Here is an 18,601-nt window from a genome sequence, read left to right as displayed (position 1 = left end):
TGATACCCAGGGCAGGGCTCACAGAGTTGAGGTGTTTGATACCCAGGGCAGGCTCACAGAGTTGAGGTTTTTGATACCCAGGGCAGGGCTCACAGAGTTGAGGTGTTTGACACCAGGGCAGGGCCCACAGAGTTGAGGTGTTTGATACCCAGGGCAGGGCCCACAGAGTTGAGGTGTTTGAACACCCAGGGCAGGGCCCACAGAGTTGAGGTGTTTGATACCCAGGGCAGGGCCCCAAGAGTTGAGGTGTTTGACACCCAGGGCAGGGCCCACAGAGTTGAGGGGTTTGATACCCAGGGCAGGGCCCACAGAGTTGAGGTGTTTGACACCCAGGGCAGGGCCCACAGAGTTGAGGTTTTTGATACCCAGGGCAGGGCCACAGAGTTGAGGTGTTTGATACCCAGGGCAGGCCCACAGAGTTGAGTGTTTTGATACACAGAGGCAGGGCCCACAGAGTTGAGGTGTTTGATACCCCAGGCAGGGCCCACAGAGTTGAGGTGTTTGATACCCCAGGCAGGGCCCACAGAGTTGAGGTGTTTGATACCCCAGGCAGGGCCCACAGAGATAAGACTATAATTGAGTACTGGACTGAGGAAGAACTCTGACTCCCAAACTGCGCCTTGTGTGCTGCTGGAGAAGTGCTACAGTAGTTTCATAGCACACCTGACCTCGACATCAAACTAAAGTGGCTCAAGGGAAAGTAGGGACTCAAAGATCTTTCAAAAACACTTATCTGTGTGTCACCTGAAGTGTCCTTGCTGTCTCACTGTGAGAGCTTCTTATCACCTGTGTGTGTGTGTGTGTGTGTGTGTGGTGTGTGTGTTTGGTGTGTGTGTGTGTGTGTGTGTGTGTGTGTGTGTGTTGTTGTGTGTGTGTGTGTGTGTGTGTGGTGTGTGTGTGTGTGTGTGTGTGTGTGTGTGTGTGTGTGTGTGTGTGTGTTGCGTGTATGTGTGTGTGTGTGTGTTGTACAGGTGCTGTACAGTAACATGAATGAGTCAGTCTCCAGGATTTCAGTATCAAACACCTCAACTCTGTGAGCCCTGCCCTGGGTATCAAACACCTCAACTCTGTGAGCCCTGCCCTGGGTATGCAGTTAACGAACCAGAAAAATGCTGCCATGTCTTAGCATGTGTTTACATTCCCGTAACTCGACATCTCTCTGCATATGAAAGCTAGTAACTTTGTGTATGGGTGTGCATGGTACTGTATGATTTTGTATCAGTGGAGGCTACTGAGGGGAGGACGGCTCATAATAATGGCTGGAACGGAACAAATGGAATGGCATCAAACACCTGGAAACCATGGAAACCATGTGTTTGATGTACTTGACACCACTCCACCAATAACGCTCCAGTCATTACCACGAGACCGGCCTCCCCGATTAAGGAGCCACCAGCCTCCTGTGTTTTGTGCACTGTACAGTGTGTATTTCCCTGTGTGTGTTTATTTGTGTGTGTGTTCTGTAGTTCAGAGCGAGGGAGAGGCCAGGCAGCAAGGTGAACTTGACTCTCCTCTCCACAGCCTTTCCATAATCCATGTGTAATTACATACCTCCTCTTATACAGACCAGAGCTCTGAACCGAGCCAGCTACAGGAAAGAGCTACTGTTTCTCCCTCTCTCTCAGTGTGTGTGTGTGTGTGTGTGTGTGTGTGTGTGTGTGTGTGTGTGTGTGTGTGTGTGTGTGTGTGTGTGTGTGTGTGTGTTTTATCCACCAGTGTTTTTGTAATCTTAGCTGATTTGTTCTAGGATGTTGATTACAGATTGATTGTGTCATGTTTCCCTCTTAATATATTCATTTTGATAGATTGATAGTTTGAAAGAACCGAAACAAGCACATGTTGTATGATGTTATTCAGTGTGGTCAAAATGTTCCCTGCTTGCTGAGTGAGTCCATGCATCGATGGCCATGTGTGGGAACCTGTCAAAACAACATGGCAGTTTTCATTCATATCAATGATCACAATGGGCATCTGTGCCGTTCCTGCATCCTCCCTAAACCCCCTCTCCTCCACCCGCCCCCCACTCCTCAGTCAAGATATAATGTTCTCTTCGCAGTCTTGTTCTTCCGTCTCAGCCTGAGGCAGAGTCAGAGAAGGACTGTCTCTAGTCTCCATTAGCTTGTTTGTTTTCCATCAGACAGGCTCGTCTCAAATGGCGCTGTGTCATTCCTTTGGAGGCCTCTCTCACAATTCAAACAATAACAGCTCTATTCACCTCCCCACCTCAACACAACCTGCTCTGCCCTGACTCCCCTGTCTCTCCCCAAAACAAAGCATTTAGTCATGACTCAGTCAAATAATTGTACTTTTGTTAAGGGCCAATGTGATAGATAGAGCTGGCAGTCAGGGCAAAGGAATGCACTTCAATAAAGCTGCCTTTGAAACATTTGCTCAGGAAATGTCGAGAGAGAGAGCGAGAGAGAGAGAACAGATTAGTTCAGCAGCTGCTGGTGGCACGAGGCCATCAGTTCACCTTAGACCTGAGCTGTGGGGCTGTGGTCTCTCTCTACACACCACATCACTGTTCTCAGGTAGATACAGTAAGGAGATCTTGAGCTTAAAACTAGACCAGGATTCAGATTTTGGTGTGAAAATGTTGGTAGGAAGCTAGTATGGCTTGGCATTTTGTTTCTTCATCTCTATCTTTCTCTCTCTCTCTTCATCTCTATCTCTCTCTCTCTCTCTCTCCGTCTCTCTCTCTCTCGTCTTCTCTCTCTCTCTTCTCTCTCTCTCTGTGTTTCCCTCAGTATTTCAGAGTGTCTGAGTGACAAACTGGGGTACAGACTGTTGTCTGGCTTGTCACACAGCCTGCAACATCCCCAAACCCCTCACCACAACCATCGCCGCCAACTCAACACAACACTCACATTGCCATGCTAACCGCACTTCCAGAAGCCAGGGCAACTAATCAAACCAGCATCCTTCTCTTGTCAACTGCCATAAACCCCACAACTCCAACCCTCTCTCTGCTGTATCTCTCTCTCTCTCTCTCTCTCTCTCTCTCTCTCTCTCTCATCTCTATCTCGTCATCTCACTCTCTCTCTCATCTCCTCTCTCTCATCTCTCTCGTCCTCTCTCTCTTCGTCTCTCATCTCTCTCTCGTCTTCTCTCTCTCTCTGTTCAATCGCTCTCTTGATACTCTCTCTCTATCTCTATCTCTGTATCTCTCTCTCTGTATGCTCTCCTCTGTATCTCTCTCTTTGATATCTCTCTATGTAATCTCTCTCTCTCTGTATCTCTCTCTTGTATTCTCTCCTCTGTGTATCATCTCTCTCTGTAGTCTCTCTCTCTTGTCTCTCTCTCTGTAGCCTCTCTTTCTCTCTCTCTCTCTCTGTATCTCTCTCTCGTATCTCTCTCTCGCTCTCTGATAATCTCTTCTCTCTGTATCCTCTCTCTCTTTGTCTCACTTTCCAAACACGCACCAACCTCTCAGTTCAGCTTGTCAGATATCTCAAACCACAGGTTTGGGATCAGAGGACAGCCTACATAAATACATGTAGACAGTGTTTAAAAAAAAAAAATGGTGATGACACACCCCATCTCCAGTCATGTAAAATCCCCCCCACGCCCCCTTCCAGTCATGTAAATCCCCCCACCCCCAGTACAGTCAAGTACATCCCCCCCCACCCACTCCAGTCATGTAAATCCCCCACACCCTAGCTCCAGTCATGTAATCCCACCCCACCCCCAGCTCAGTCATGTAAACCCCCCCGCTCCAGTCATGTAATCCCCCAGCTCCAGTCATGTAAATCCCCCCACCCCCAGCTACAGTCATGTAAATCCCACCTCAGCTCCAGTCATGTAAATCCCCCACCCCAGCTACAGTCATGTAAAATCCCACCCTCCGCCTCCAGTCATGTTAAATCCCCCACCTCCTCATCCCAGCTCCAGTCATGTAAATCACCCTCCCCACCCTGTAAATCCCCCACCCTCCTCCCCCAGCGAGTCATGTAAATCCCCCCACCCCCAGCTCAGTCATGTAAATCCCCCACCTCCCATCCCCAGCTCCAGTCATGTAAATCACCCCTCCCCACCCCTGTAAATTCCCCACTCCTCCTCCTCCCCAGCTAGAGTCATGTAAATCCCCCCACCCCCAGCTCCAGTCATGTAAGATCCCCCCCGCTCCAGTCATGTAAATCCCCCCACTTCCAGTCATGTAAATCCCCGCCACCCCGCTACAGTCATGTAAAATGCCCACCCTCAGCTCCAGTTCATGGTAAATCCCCCCACCCCCAGCTACAGTCATGTAATCCCACCCCTCAGCTCCAGTTTATGTAAATCCACCCCACCTCATCGCTCCCAGCTCCAGTCATGTAAATCACCCCTCCCCACCCCTGTAAAATCCCACGTCTCCCTCCCCCAAGCGTAGAGTCAGTGTAATCCCCCCACCCGACGCCAATCCAGTCATGTAAATCCCCCAGCACACCTCCATCGCCCGCGCCTGCTCCAGTCATGTAATCACCCCTCCCCACCCCTGTAAATCCCCCGACCTCCCTCTCCCGCACGAGCTGAGATCATGTAAATCCCCCCCACCCCCAGACTCCAGTCATGTCAATCCACCGATATCACAGTCATGTAATCCCCCACCGCAGCTACCAGTCAGTTACATTCTCCCCCAACCCCACTCCCCGTACCTGTGTCCGTCCAGTCATGTAAAATCCCCCCACCCGCCAAGCTCCAGGTCCATGTAAATCCCCCACCCCGAGCTCCAGTCATGTAAATCCCCCACCCCAGCTCCAGCGCATGTACCCCCGTACCGTCCTCATGTAATCCCCTTACGCAGACCCGCTCCAGTCATGTAAATCCCCCCCAGCTCCAAGTCATGTAAATCCTCCAGCCCACCCCAGCTACAGTCATGTAAATCCCACCCTCAGCTCCAAGTCATGTAAATACCACTCACAGCTCCAGTCATGTAAATCCCCCCCACCCCTCCATCCCAGCTCAGTCATGTAAATACGCTCCCCACCCCTGTAAATCCCCCACTCCTCCCTCCACCAGCTCCAAGTCATTGTAAATCCCCCTCCCCGACCCTGTAAATCCCGCCTCGCTCCTCCCCGACGCTCAGGCAGGTCATGTAAATCCCCCCCCCACCCTGTAATCCCCACCCGCTCCCAACCCAGCTTCCAGTCAGGTAAATCTCCCCTCCCAGTCCTGTAAATCCCCATACCCCCCAACCCCAGCTCTAGTCATGTAAATCATGTAATCCTTTCTTTCTTATTCTCTGTAGTTAACTATTACAACACAATGGAACTGCTATATCTGTACCTGGAAGGTTATATGTAGTACCACATATGAATGTGTGCTAACACACACACACACACACACACACACACACATCACACACACACACACACACACACACAACAACACACACAACCACACACACACACACACACACACACACAACACACACACCCGTCATAAATATTGAAGTGGTGTGGGGTTTCCAGTTGAAAGCAGCCTGCTCTCTGTACTGTGTGTCATTGTTGAATAATTGATTCTCCTTCCTTCCATATCTTCTATGGTCACAATGAACAGTGTTGTTTCTAAATACGGTTTCCTCCTCAGGAGTGGAACGCTGTATATACGTTCTCTTAGAGATGGTGGGGAAGGAAAACGTCACATTTAGTCAGCTTATCATAATAAGCTCCACAAGGCTTGCACTGGTGGGTTCCCTCAACACTGTGTATTAGCTTTGGACTCAAACCTAGTATTATATTATTTCAAAAAATGCAATGTCAACAGAAGACATTTAATCTGACAATGTTGGTGTGTGTTTTCCAGGTATTCTCATCAGAAGACATTTCATCTGACAATGTTGTGTGTGTTTTCCAGGTACGAGATCAAGTATGACAAGGAGGACTCCTGCTGAGGGTGAAGAAGGCATCGGCCAGTGACGAGGCACCTTCACCTGCCTGGCAGAGAACCGGGTGGGCAAGGTGAGGCCTCTGCCAGCCTCACCGTCAGAGGTGAGTGAGGGCTGTCCACTGGCTCTCACCTCTATCCCTCTTTCATCCTATAACCCTGAGCAAGCCCAGAATGCCAGTCAGGACAGCTTGGCATCTTACAAATGTTTTTGTTTTTATGACTAGTAGTATGACTAGTAGTATGGACTAGTAGTGTGACTGGTAGTATGACTGGTAGTATGACTGTAGTATGACTAGTAGTGTGACTAGTAATATGACTAGTAATATGACTAGTAGTGTGACTAGTAGTGGACTAGTAATATGACTAGTAATATGACTAGTAGTATGACTAGTAGTATGACTAGTAATATGACTAGTAATATGACTAGTAGTATGACTAGTAATATGACTAGTAGTATGACTACTAGTATGACTAGTAGTGTGACTAGTAATATGACTAGTAATATGACTAGTAGTTGTGACTAGTAATTGACTAGTAGTATGACTAGTATATGCTAGTAGTGTGACTAGTAATATGACTAGTAATATGACTATAGTAGTATGACTAGTAATATGACTAGTAATATGACTAGTAGTATGACTAGTAATATGACTAGTATATGACTAGTAGTGTGACTAGTAGTATGACTGGTAGTATGACTAGTAATATGACTAGTAGTATGACTAGTAGTGTGACTAGTAGTATGATAGTATGACTAGTATATGACTAGTAGTATGATAGTAAATGACTAGCAGTATGATTAGTAATATGACTAGTAATATGACTAGTGGTATGACTAGTAATAATGACTAGTAATATGACTGTAGTATGACTAGTAGTATGACTAGTAGTGGTGACTAGTAGTGTGACTTGTAGTGTGACTGGTAGTATGACTAGTAGTATGACTAGTAGTATGACTGGTAGTATGACTGGTAGTATGACTGATAGTTGACTAGTAGTATGACTAGTAGTGTGACTAGTAATATGACTAGTAGTGTGACTAGTAGTGTGACTAGTAGTATGACTAGTAGTGTGATAGTAGTATGACTAGTAGTATGACTAGTAGTGTGACTAGTAGTATGACTAGTAGTATGACTGGTAGTATGACTAGTAGTATGACTAGTAGTGTGACTAGTAGTGTGACTAGTAGTGTGACTGGTAGTATGACTGGTAGTATGACTGATAGTATGACTAGTAATATGACTAGTAGTATGACTAGTAGTATGACTAGTAATATGACTAGTAGTATGACTAGTAGTGTGACTAGTAGTATGAACTAGTAATATGACTAGTAGTATGACTGGTAGTGTGACTAGAATATGACTAGTAATATGACTAGTAGTATGACTGGTAGTGTGACTAGTAATGTGACTAGTAATATGACTAGTAGTATGACTAGTAGTGTGATTGGTAGTATGACTGGTAGTGTGACTGGTAGTATGACTAGTAGTATGACTGGTAGTATGCCTAGTAGTATGACTGGTAGTATGACTAGTAATATGACTAGTAGTATGACTAGTAGTATGACTGGTAGTATGACTAGTAGTATGACTAGTAGTATGACTGGTAGTATGACTGGTAGTATGACTGATAGTATGACTAGTAGTATGAATGTAGTGTGACTAGTAATATGACTAGTAGTGTGACTAGTAGTGTGACTAGTAGTATGACTAGTAGTGTGACTAGTAGTATGACTAGTATTATGACTAGTAGTGTGACTAGTAGTATGACTAGTAGTATGACTAGTAGTATGACTGGTAGTATGACTGATAGTATGACTAGTAGTATGACTAGTAGTATGACTAGTAGTATGACTAGTAGTTGACTAGTAGTAATGACTAGTAGTGTGATAGTAGTGTGACTGGTAGTATGACTGGTAGTATGACTGATAGTATGACTAGTAATATGACTAGTAGTGTGACTGTAGTGTGACTAGTAGTATGACTAGTAGTATGACTAGTAGTGTGACTAGTAGTGTGACTGGTGTATGACTGGTAGTATGACTGGTAGTATGACTAGTAGTATGACTGGTACTATGACTAGTAGTATGACTAGTAGTATGACTAGTAGTATGACTAGTAGTATGACTAGTAGTAATGACTGGTGACGTTATGACTGGTAGTGTGACTAGTAGTGTGACTAGTAGTGTGACTAGTAGTGTGACTAGTAGTAATGACTAGTAGTATGACTGGTAGTATGACTGGTAGTATGACTGGTAGTATGACTGATAATATGACTAGTAGATGACTAGTAGTATGACTAGTAGTATGACTAGTAGTATGACTGGTAGTATGACTGGTAGTATGACTGGTAGTATGACTGGTAGTATGACTAGTAGTATGACTAAGTAGATGACTAGTAGTATGACTAGTAGTATGACTGATAGATGCTGGTAGTATGACTGATGTATGACTAGTATATGACTAGTAGTGTGACTAGTAGTGGAACTAGTAGTGTGACTAGTAGTATGACTGATAGTATGACTAGTAATATGACTAGTAGTGTGACTAGTAGTATGACTAGTAGTATGACTAGTAGTGTGACTAGTAGTATGACTAGTAGTATGACTGGTAGTATGACTGGTAGTATGACTAGTAGTGTGACTAGTAGTATGACTAGTAGTGTGACTAGTAGTGGACTAGTAGTTTGACTAGTAGTGTGACTAGTAGTATGACTAGTAGTATGACTAGTAGTATGACTAGTAGTGTGACTAGTAGTATGACTAGTAGTATGACTAGTAGTGTGACTAGTAGTGTGACTAGTATATGACTAGTAGTGTGACTAGTAGTGTGACTAGTAGATATGACTAGTAGTGTGACTAGTAGTGTGACTAGTAGTGTGCTAGTATATGACTAGTAGTATGACTAGTAGTGTGACTAGTAGTATGACTAGTAGTGTGACTAGTGTGACTAATAGTGTGACTAGTGATGTGACTAGTAATATGACTAGTAGTATGACTAGTGTGTGACTAGTAGTGTGACTGGTAGTATGACTAGTAATATGACTAGTAGTGTGACTGGTAGTATGACTAGTAATATGACTAGTAGTGTGACTAGTAGTGTGACTAGTAGTGTGACTGATAGTGTGACTAGTAGTGTGACTAGTAGTGTGACTGATAGTGTGACTAGTAGTGTGACTGATAGTATGGTTGATCTACTATGGGACAGGAGTGTTTCCACAAATAGTATTTCCTTCAAATAGTGTTGACTGCCACAGCCAAGAAAGACATGTTCTGTATATAAATCCATTTAATTATTTCACCACACACACACACACACACACACCCACACACACACACACACACACACCACACACACACACACACACACACACACACCACACACACACACACACACACACACACACACACACACACACACACACACACAACACACACACAAAATACTCCAAAACGGAGACACACACACCCACACCACTTCCCCATGGTGGTGTGTTAGCAATGTTATCCCCTCAGTCACTGAAGCCCTCCACAGTTAACTGGTCTACACTGCACCACTGCACTGTAGGTGTGAAGGTTAATAAAAAGATCTCTATCCCTCTCTCTCTCCTCTCTCTCTCCTTTTTTTGTCCCATTAAATCTCACACTGTTCAAGGTCTCTGTGGATTGCTTTAACGTCCACAGGACCTGGGGACAGAGGAAGAATAACCTGGCGGTTGACTTAAATGTTCATCCTTTTGACTAGTGGATAAAATGAGCCCTGGTCTCTGAGCGCTGCTCAGTGAGCTGAGTGTAGAATACATGTGCACAGGTAGAGGTATTCCACAGACACACAGACCGACACACAGACCGACAGAGAGAGAGAGACTCTCTCCACTAACTCTTCCTTCCTTAATGTCAATATGGTGGTTGCTGGGCCTCAACAGCTGTATCCCTGTATTAAATATGAAGCATGCTCTTGATTTATCTCTTTCTAGTCTCATTATTCTCTCTCTCTCTCTCTCTCTCTCTCTCTCTTCTCTCTCTCTCTCTCTCTCTCTCTCTCTCTCTCTCTCTCTCTCTTCTCTCTCTGTCCCTCTCTCTCTTCTCTCTCTGCCTCTCTCTCTCTCTCTCTCTCTGTCCCTCTCTCTCTCTCTCTCCTCTGTCTTCCTCTCTCTCTCTCTCTCTCTCTGTCCCTCTCTCTCCTCTCTGTCCTCTCTCTCTCCTCTTCTCTCTCTTCTCCTTCTCTCTCCTCTCTCTCTCTCTCTTTCTCTCTCTCTCTCTCTTCTCTCTCTCTTCAAATTCAATTCAATTCCAAGGGGCTTTATTGGCATGGGAAACATGTGTTAACATTGCCAAAGCAAGTGAGGTAGATAATATACAAAATACATTTTACTCTCTCTCTCTCTCTCTCTCGCTCTCTCTCTCTCTCTCTGATGAACACACACACTGCCTTGCTGTTCCTAACACACACCATCCTAGGAGCTGTAGAATTCATGAATGCAGACAGAGAAGATCCAATAACAAGAACCCTTCAGAGCCCCAATGTTTTCCTGCTCTCTTCTTAGTAAGACTATGTTGATGGTACAAGAGCATGGCTTCCCATTGATCCATTCCACCACAATGAGGTGCTATATTCAGATTGGGCATCCCTGACAGTTCGCTGGAGAGGCTCTGTTACACAGCACACTGTTAAAGCTGTGTTAAAGGTGAATTCCCTTCAATAGGATCTTATCTGTCATGCGTACCCTGTATTAGAACTGTGTATCTCAACAGGACATGCCATTCATTCCCCTTATATCATATGATTTGTTTGACTTTAATTTCCCTATTTGTTTTTCCACCTCTTCATTGTGGTGTGTCCAGCTCGCCCTGTCGGTAAGTACCATCCTGATGATCCCAGTCCATCCTGCATGTTCTCTCCATACACACCCTCGCTGCCTTGCAGATTGCAACGACCCTCACCTTACTGTATTAACACAGATGTTGTATCACTCCGTACCACGCCTTTACCCTAAAACCCTGCTTGTCTATCTCAAATGGTTACAGATGGGACTTTTTAGTACAGTCATCAGCTTCAGCCTTGCTTGCTTACTAACCTCTTAATGAACTAATCCTTACCTTTCTAGAGTACCAAGGTTATGTATCTGTACTGTAGTGTGTCTGTCTAAGCCATAGCTGTCTCTAGTCTCCCCTAGTTGTCCCCCCTGGCAGACAGAAATGGGATCTGTATGTCTTGTATTGAGTTGCTTCCTCTGGTCTGGGAAATAAAGTCTCAGTAATTGTTGCTGTTCTATTTCCTTTTCACATGGACCTGGAGGAGACATGGAGTCAGGGCAATTTGAAACTCTTAAAAGTGTTATGGCTTCCAGTACAGTAGATGGTTTTGGTGATAAGTGTCAGTTTGAGCTGTTTGGGTTCTGACATCTGTGAAGAGATATGGGAGCGAGAGAGAGAGAGAGACAGTTGTGTGTAGGGGGAAAGGAGAGAGATGTGTGTAGCGGTAGGGCAGGCAGAGAGAGGAGACGTTAGGAAGAGGGGAGCAGGGGTGCGTGTCAGAGCTAGCTTGACTGGCAGAAGGAACCCTGACGTTGGAGGAGTGGTAGGACCCTCGTTGCCAAAACAGCAGTGGCCACCCCCAGATTGTCACGGACTGTCAAACTGCAGGAAGATTTAGGAAATTACACATGCAGGCTGCCCGTGGGAATGAGACAGTAATTTATTTTGACTTCTGAATAAAATATGATTGAATGTGGGATTTAAAGAAATTTCGGGGAAAAAATGCTTGCGTGTGGGTATCTGTCCATTTGTTGATGGTTGTCTCAGAGCTGCATTTTACTATGAATCCCCTCTAACCCAGGACAGATCTGTCTTGTCATGAATTAAATATGGGGGTTTGATCTTGTGCCTCCCTTAAAGGGGACAGGAAGGAGGCTCTCACTAGTCTTTAGGGTCCCTGAATCAAACAGCCTCTTTGTCAAACATCCTCACACACACTACCGGGACGTCCTGTCTGTCACTCACTGGCTAGGTGACTACAAACTTTAAATGTGCATCACTTGTTGGCCCCCAATCCAACCCAACCTCATCACATCATACCTGACCTGCTATCACAGCTTGCTTTACAAGGCTACATTGCTCTGTGTTTGTGTGGGTGCTGCATAGGTGAGGGATTGAGGGGGATCGAGGGAGACAAGGAGAGCGTGATAAAGGAAGCAATAGATAGAGCGGAGAGACAAGGTGTGAGGGCAGCAATAGAGAACAGCCTGTAAGTGGTCAAACACTGAGTGGCTGCTCTCCTTTAATGCACTGCTCATTGGATTGTCTAGCAAGACACAGAGAGAGAGAGAGAGATGGAGGGAGACAGAGGGAGCAAGAGACTGTGATTTAGGTGCTCTGTATCAGACTCAACGTTATGAAATGCAGCAAGCTATCTAAGTTGAGGAGAGCCAGACAGGAAGGCTGTAAATCTATAGCCGTCTCTACCATTCCTAGCTGTGTGTATCTTTGACAAATACACTCTCCCAAAAAAAGGATTACATGGAGAAATGAGCCAAACAGGAAGAGGTTTACCCTGACTGGAATCAGCTGGGTTGTCACTGGAAAGACTTACACAGGAATCAGAATAAAAGCCTGTCAGTGTTTTCATATAATGATGTATTATGAAACCGTGTCATGTGATCTTGTTGAAGGCATTGTGATCATGCAGTTTTTTCAAATCTCTCTTTCATCTGTTGGCTATTCCCTCTGCTGGCTATTCCCTCTGCTGGCTATTCCCTCTGCTGGCTATTCCCTCTGCTGGCTCGCCATACCAAATATTAACAAAGTTACAGATGTCACTACTGCTTTGAGAACAGTCACACAACAGTAGGAAACCTATTTGTAAGTGACCTGTAACAACAGTCTGGTCTAGTCTGTCAGAGATGCAGTCTGTGTTCGGTAGTTAGCTAGTACCTCTATTCTCTTTCATTTCATTTGAACATTGTCAATGGTAACTAAGTGCTGAAGTACTTTATCCTCAGTGTAAGAAAAGTGAGAACAAATTTGACTGACAAAAAGATTTGTGGTGCCATCTCTGGGTTATACTGGACTGGCGTTTTGGGATTGGTGTCTATAATTGGTTGATTTAAATGTCCTCTCCTCTCTGACTATGAGGAACGTTTTAGGAGTGTACGACATCTCACTACCATCACATCTCACTACCATCACAGGCCAACCTAGTGTTGGGCCTAGAGCCCGGTTAACACTGATAAACCCAACCAGGAGAGGTCAACAGCCCACATTAGATAAGACTTATGGTCAGCCATTACACTTTGGTCATTAGATGAGAATGTTTTGTCATGAAATCAAATGTCTTATATGAAGGAGTCTTGAAGTGTGAAAATTATCTTGATTGGAAGATCAACATTAAAATAGTTTTTGATAATGAGGGAGTAATGCCTAATTGGGGAAATCACACGGTTATTTAAATGGCTTAATAAACCTTTAATGACTACCAGAAGACAGAGAGAAAAGTCATCCTGTGCTGTATCTTGGAACACAATGCACTGTATCCCAACCAATCACTCCTCTAGTTGTTTATTAGTGTTCTAAAGTTTGGCGAGGACACGTTTGTTTATGTTGCATTAGAACACATTAAGATGGTCCGGGAAACTGAGAGAGTGGAATGAGACATCCCACATGTAAGATCTCCCTGCTAGCTCCTTGAGTAAATCTCCTCAGTCTGTCCTTAGTGGTTTAATTGGCTTCTATATGGTCCAGTTGAGTAATGAAGGTGGTGAGTGGTGGGATAGAGTGAGGGAGAGGGAGTGAGGACTGTAGTGTTGGGTGTTGGGTGAGAGAGGGGGTAAGGGCTGTGTCCTCCCCCCGAGGGACCCATGAGAGAGTTAGCTGTTAGCCTTTAGCTGTTAGCTGTTAGCTGGGTTCTGTCCATTTATTTAATTCTATCCTCACAAGGTTTTCTCTGTGTCTTTCTCTGTGTAGCCTAGCTACATTATGTCTAACTAACTCTCCTGATGCCATTGTCACCGAGACACTGCTGCTGTTTGTGAACACTGACGACCGCCATTCATTCAGCTCCAGCCTCAATGAATGGCCTTGAGTGGTTACCATGGCGTTCAATACCATGGCGATCAATGGAAGGAACACGCTGCATGGAAGCTCTACACACTCTTAGAAAAAAGGTGCTATCTAGAACCTAAAAGTTTTTTTGGGCTGTCCCCATAGAGAACCCACCCTTTGAAGAACCCTTTTTGGTTCCAGGTAGAACCCCTTCGGTTACAGGTACAATATTTTTGGGTTCCATGTAGAACCCTTTCCACGGAGGGTTCTACAGGGAACCCAAAATAGTTATTTCTACCTGGAACCAAAAAGCGTTCTACATGGAAGGGTTCTCCTATGGGACCTCCCGAAGAACCCCTTTGGAACCCTTTTTTCTAAGATTGTAGGACATGCCCATTTAGATTTGTCCTTGTTATGCCTGACGGTACTTTTGCTTCAATGCTTTACCTCTGTGTAACTCTGAGTTCTAACCCAAGTGTTTCTGCCCTTTGACCCCAGCTGCACCCCAGTTTATCATCAGGCCGCGGGACCAGATCGTGGCCCAGGGTCGCACCGCCACCTTCCCCTGTGAGACCAAGGGCAACCCCCAGCCTGCAGTCTTCTGGCAGAAGGAGGGCAGCCAGGTAAGAAGAGCATATAAACACCTCTTAATGACCCATAGCAGAGCCAGGAGCTTTTCCTGAACACACCGACCTGACCAGGAAAAACATGGTCAGGAAAACAGCTGGTCCAGTCTTCAACCACTGGACCTATACGGTAAGGACCTGTAAAACAGCTGGTCCGGTCTTCAACCACTGGACTGTCCTATACGGTAGGAGTAGCGCTGTAAAACAGCTGGTCGGTCTTCAACCAACTGTCCATACGGTAAGGACCTGTAAAACAGCTGGTCCGGTCTTCAACACTGGTCCTATACGGTAAGGACCTGTAAAACAGCTGGTCCGGTCTTCAACCACTGGTCCTATACAGGTAAGGACCTGTAAAACAGCTGGTCCGGTCTTCAACCACCTGGTCCTATACGGTAAGGACCTGTAAAACAGCTGGTCCGGTCTTCAACCAACATGGTCCTATACGGTAAGGACCTGAAAACAGCTGTCCGTCTTCAACCACTGGTCCTATACGGTAAGGACCCTGTTAAAACAGCTGGTCCGGTCTTCAACCACTGGTCCTATACTCGGTAAGACCTGTAAAACAGCTGGTCCGGTCTTACACCAACTGGTCCTATACGGTAAGGACCTGTAAAACAGCTGGTCGGTCTTTAACCACTGGTCCTATACGGTAAGGACCTGTAAAACAGCTGGTCCGGTCTTCAACCACTGGTCCTATACGGTAAGGACCTGTAAAACAGCTGGTCCGGTCTTCAACCACTGGCCTATACGGTAAGGACCTGTAAAACAGTGGTCCGGTCTTCAACCACTGGTCCTATACGGTAAGGACCTGTAAAACAGCTGGTCCGGTCTTCAACCACTGGTCCTATACGGTAAGGACCTGGTAAAACAGCTGGTCCGGTCTTCAACCACTGGTCCTATACGGTAAGGACCTGTAAAACAGCTGGTCCGGTCTTCAACCACTGGTCCTATACGGTAAGACCTGTAAAACAGCTGGTCCGGTCTTCAACCACTGGTCCTATACGGTAAAGACCTGTAAACAGCTGGTCCGGTCTTCAACCACTGGCCTATACGGTAAGACTGTAAAACAGCTGGTCCGGTCTTCAACACTGGTCCTATGGTAAGGACCTGTAAAACAGCTGTCCGGTCTTTCAACCACTGGTCTATAACGGTAGGACCTGTAAACAAGCTGGTCCGGTCTTCAACCACTGGTCCTATACGGTAAGGACCTGTAAAACAGCTGGTCCGGTCTTCAACCACTGGTCCTATACGGTAAGGACCTGTAAAACAGTGGTCCGGTCTTCAACCACTGGTCCTATACGGTAAGGACCTGTAAAACAGCTGGTCGGTCTTCAACCACTGGTCCTATACGGTAAGGACCTGTAAAACAGCTGGTCCGGTCTTCAACCACTGGTCCTATACGGTAAGGACCTGTAAACAGCTGGTCCGGTCTTCAACCACTGGTCCTATACGGTAAGGACCTGTAAAACAGCTGGTCCGGTCTTCAACCACTGGTCCTATACGTAAGGACCTGGTAAAACAGCTGGGTCCGGTCTTCAACCACTGGTCCTATACGGTAAGGACCTGTAAAACAGCTGTCCGGTCTTCAACCACTGGCCTATACGGTAAGGACCTGTAAAACAGCTTGTCCGGTCTTCAACCACTGGTCCTATACGGTAAGGACCTGTAAAACAGCTGGTCCGGTCTTCAACCACTGGTCCTATACGGTAAGGACCTGTAAAACAGCTGGTCCGGTCTTCAACCACTGGTCCTATACGTAAGGACCTGTAAAACAGCTGGTCCGTCTTCAACCACTGGTCCTATACGGTAAGGACTGTAAAACAGCTGGTCCGGTCTTCAACCACTGGTCCTATACGGTAAGACCTGTAAAACAGCTGGTCCGGTCTTCAACCACTGGTCCTATACGGTAAGGACCTGTAAAACAGCTGGTCCGGTCTTCAACCACTGGTCCTATACGGTAAGGACCTGTAAAACAGCTGGTCCGGTCTTCAACCACTGGTCCTATACGGTAAGGACCTGTAAAACAGCTGGTCCGGTCTTCAACCACTGGTCCTATACGGTAAGGAACCTGTAAAACAGCTGGTCCGGTCTTCAACCACTGGTCCTATACGGTAAGGACCTGTGAAACAGCTGGTCCGGTCTTCAACCACTGTCCTATTACGGTAAGGACCTGTAAAACAGCTGGTCCGGTCTTCAACCACTGGTCCTATACGGTAAGGACCTGTAAAACAGCTGGTCCGGTCTTCAACCACTGGTCCTATACGGTAAGGACCTGTAAAACAGCTGGTCCGGTCTTCAACCACTGGCCTATACGGTAAGGACCTGTAAAACAGCTGGTCGGGTCTTCAACCACTGGTCCTATACGGTAAGACCTGTAAAACAGCTGGTCCGGTCTTCAACCACTGGTCCTATACGGTAAGGACCTGTAAAACAGCTGGTCCGGTCTTCAACCACTCCTATACGGTAAGGACCTGTAAAACAGCTGGTCCGGTCTTCAACCACTGTCCTATACGGTAAGGACCTGTAAACAGCTGGTCCGGTCTTCAACCACTGGTCCTATACGGTAAGGACCTGTAAAACAGCTGGTCCGGTCTTTCAACCACGTCCTATACGGTAAGACCTGTAAAACAGCTGGTCCGGTCTTCAACCACTGGTCCTATACGGTAAGGACCTGTAAACAGCTGGTCCGGTCTTAACCACTGGCTCTATACCAGGTAAGGACCTGTAAACAGCTGTCCGTCTTCAACCACTGGTCCTATACTAAGTAGACCTGTAAAACAGCTGGTCCGGTCTTCTCAACCACTGGTCCTATACGGTAAGGACCTGTAAAACAGCTGGTCCGGTCTTCAACCACTGGTCCTATACGGTAAGGACCTGTAAAACAGCTGGTCCGGTCTTCAACCACTGGTCCTATACGGTAAGGACCTGAAAACAGCTGGTCCGGTCTTCAACCACTGGTCCTATACGGTAAGGACCTGTAACAACGCTGGTCCGGTTCTCAAACCACTGTCCTATACGGTAAGGACCTTAAAACAGCTGGTCCGGGCTTCAACCACTGGTCCTATACGGTAAGGACCTGTTAAAACAGCTGGTCCGGTCTTCAACCACTGGTCCTATACGGTAAGGACCTGTAAAACAGCTGGTCCGGTCTTCCAACCACTGGTCCTATACGGTTAAGACCTGTAAACATGCTGGTCCGGTCTTCAACCACTGGCCTATACGGTAAGGACCTGTAAAACAGCTGGTCCGGTCTTCAACCACTGGTCCTATACGGTAAGGACCTGTAAAACAGCTGGTCCCGGTCTTCAACCACTGGTCCTATACGGTAAGGACCGCTGTAAAACAGCTGGTCCGGTCTTCAACCACTGGTCCTATACGTAAGGACCTGTAAAACAGCTGGTCCGGTCTTCAACCACTTGTCCTATACGGTAAGGACCTGTAAAACAGCTGGGTCCGGTCTTCAACCACTGGTCCTATACGGTAAGGACCTGTAAAAACAGTGGTCCGGTCTTCATATCTCTGTATTACCATAATGTTCACGCGTTTTTTCATCCAGTGTGTGTCCATCATGCATTATTTATGACTAGCAGTTATTACTGTGTGTACTGACTGTCTAGTGTTATCAGCACACACACCACTTAGATTGGATAGTAACCATGCACTTGGCTTTGTGGGGATGTCAGTCTGTGTGACACTCAGCTCCCCAGTTCTCCCTCAGTGACACACACACCCCAACAAACACACCCACACACACCCACAAACACACACACACACACACCACACACACACACACACACACACACACACACACACAACACACACACACACACACACAACACACCACACACACACACAACACACCACACACACATACACTACACACACACACACACACACACACACACAACACCAACCACACACACACACACACACACACACACACACACACACACACACACACACACACACACACACACACCACACACACAACCACCCACACATTACCATACACTACGAGACAAACTACGCATCCCCATCTCCAGTAGCCTCCTATCTCTCCTACTGCTCC

General features: G+C 46.3%; 1 protein-coding gene across 1 annotated transcript in view; it reads left to right on the top strand.

Moving 5' to 3' along the window:
* LOC139022597 (roundabout homolog 2-like) overlaps positions 1-18,601 on the top strand; it is a 45,037-nt gene that overhangs the window by 24,797 nt on the left and 1,639 nt on the right. The window contains exon 6 of the mRNA XM_070438369.1: positions 14,405-14,529. Coding sequence (XP_070294470.1) covers positions 14,405-14,529 — 125 coding nt within the window. The remainder of the gene's footprint in view (positions 1-14,404; positions 14,530-18,601) is intronic.

This window comes from Salvelinus sp. IW2-2015, unplaced genomic scaffold, assembly GCF_002910315.2.
Source record: "Salvelinus sp. IW2-2015 unplaced genomic scaffold, ASM291031v2 Un_scaffold849, whole genome shotgun sequence".
Taxonomy (NCBI): Eukaryota; Metazoa; Chordata; class Actinopteri; order Salmoniformes; family Salmonidae; genus Salvelinus; species Salvelinus sp. IW2-2015.
The sequence above is the reverse complement of the archived record's forward strand: the minus strand, read 5'-3'. Positions and strand labels throughout refer to the sequence as shown.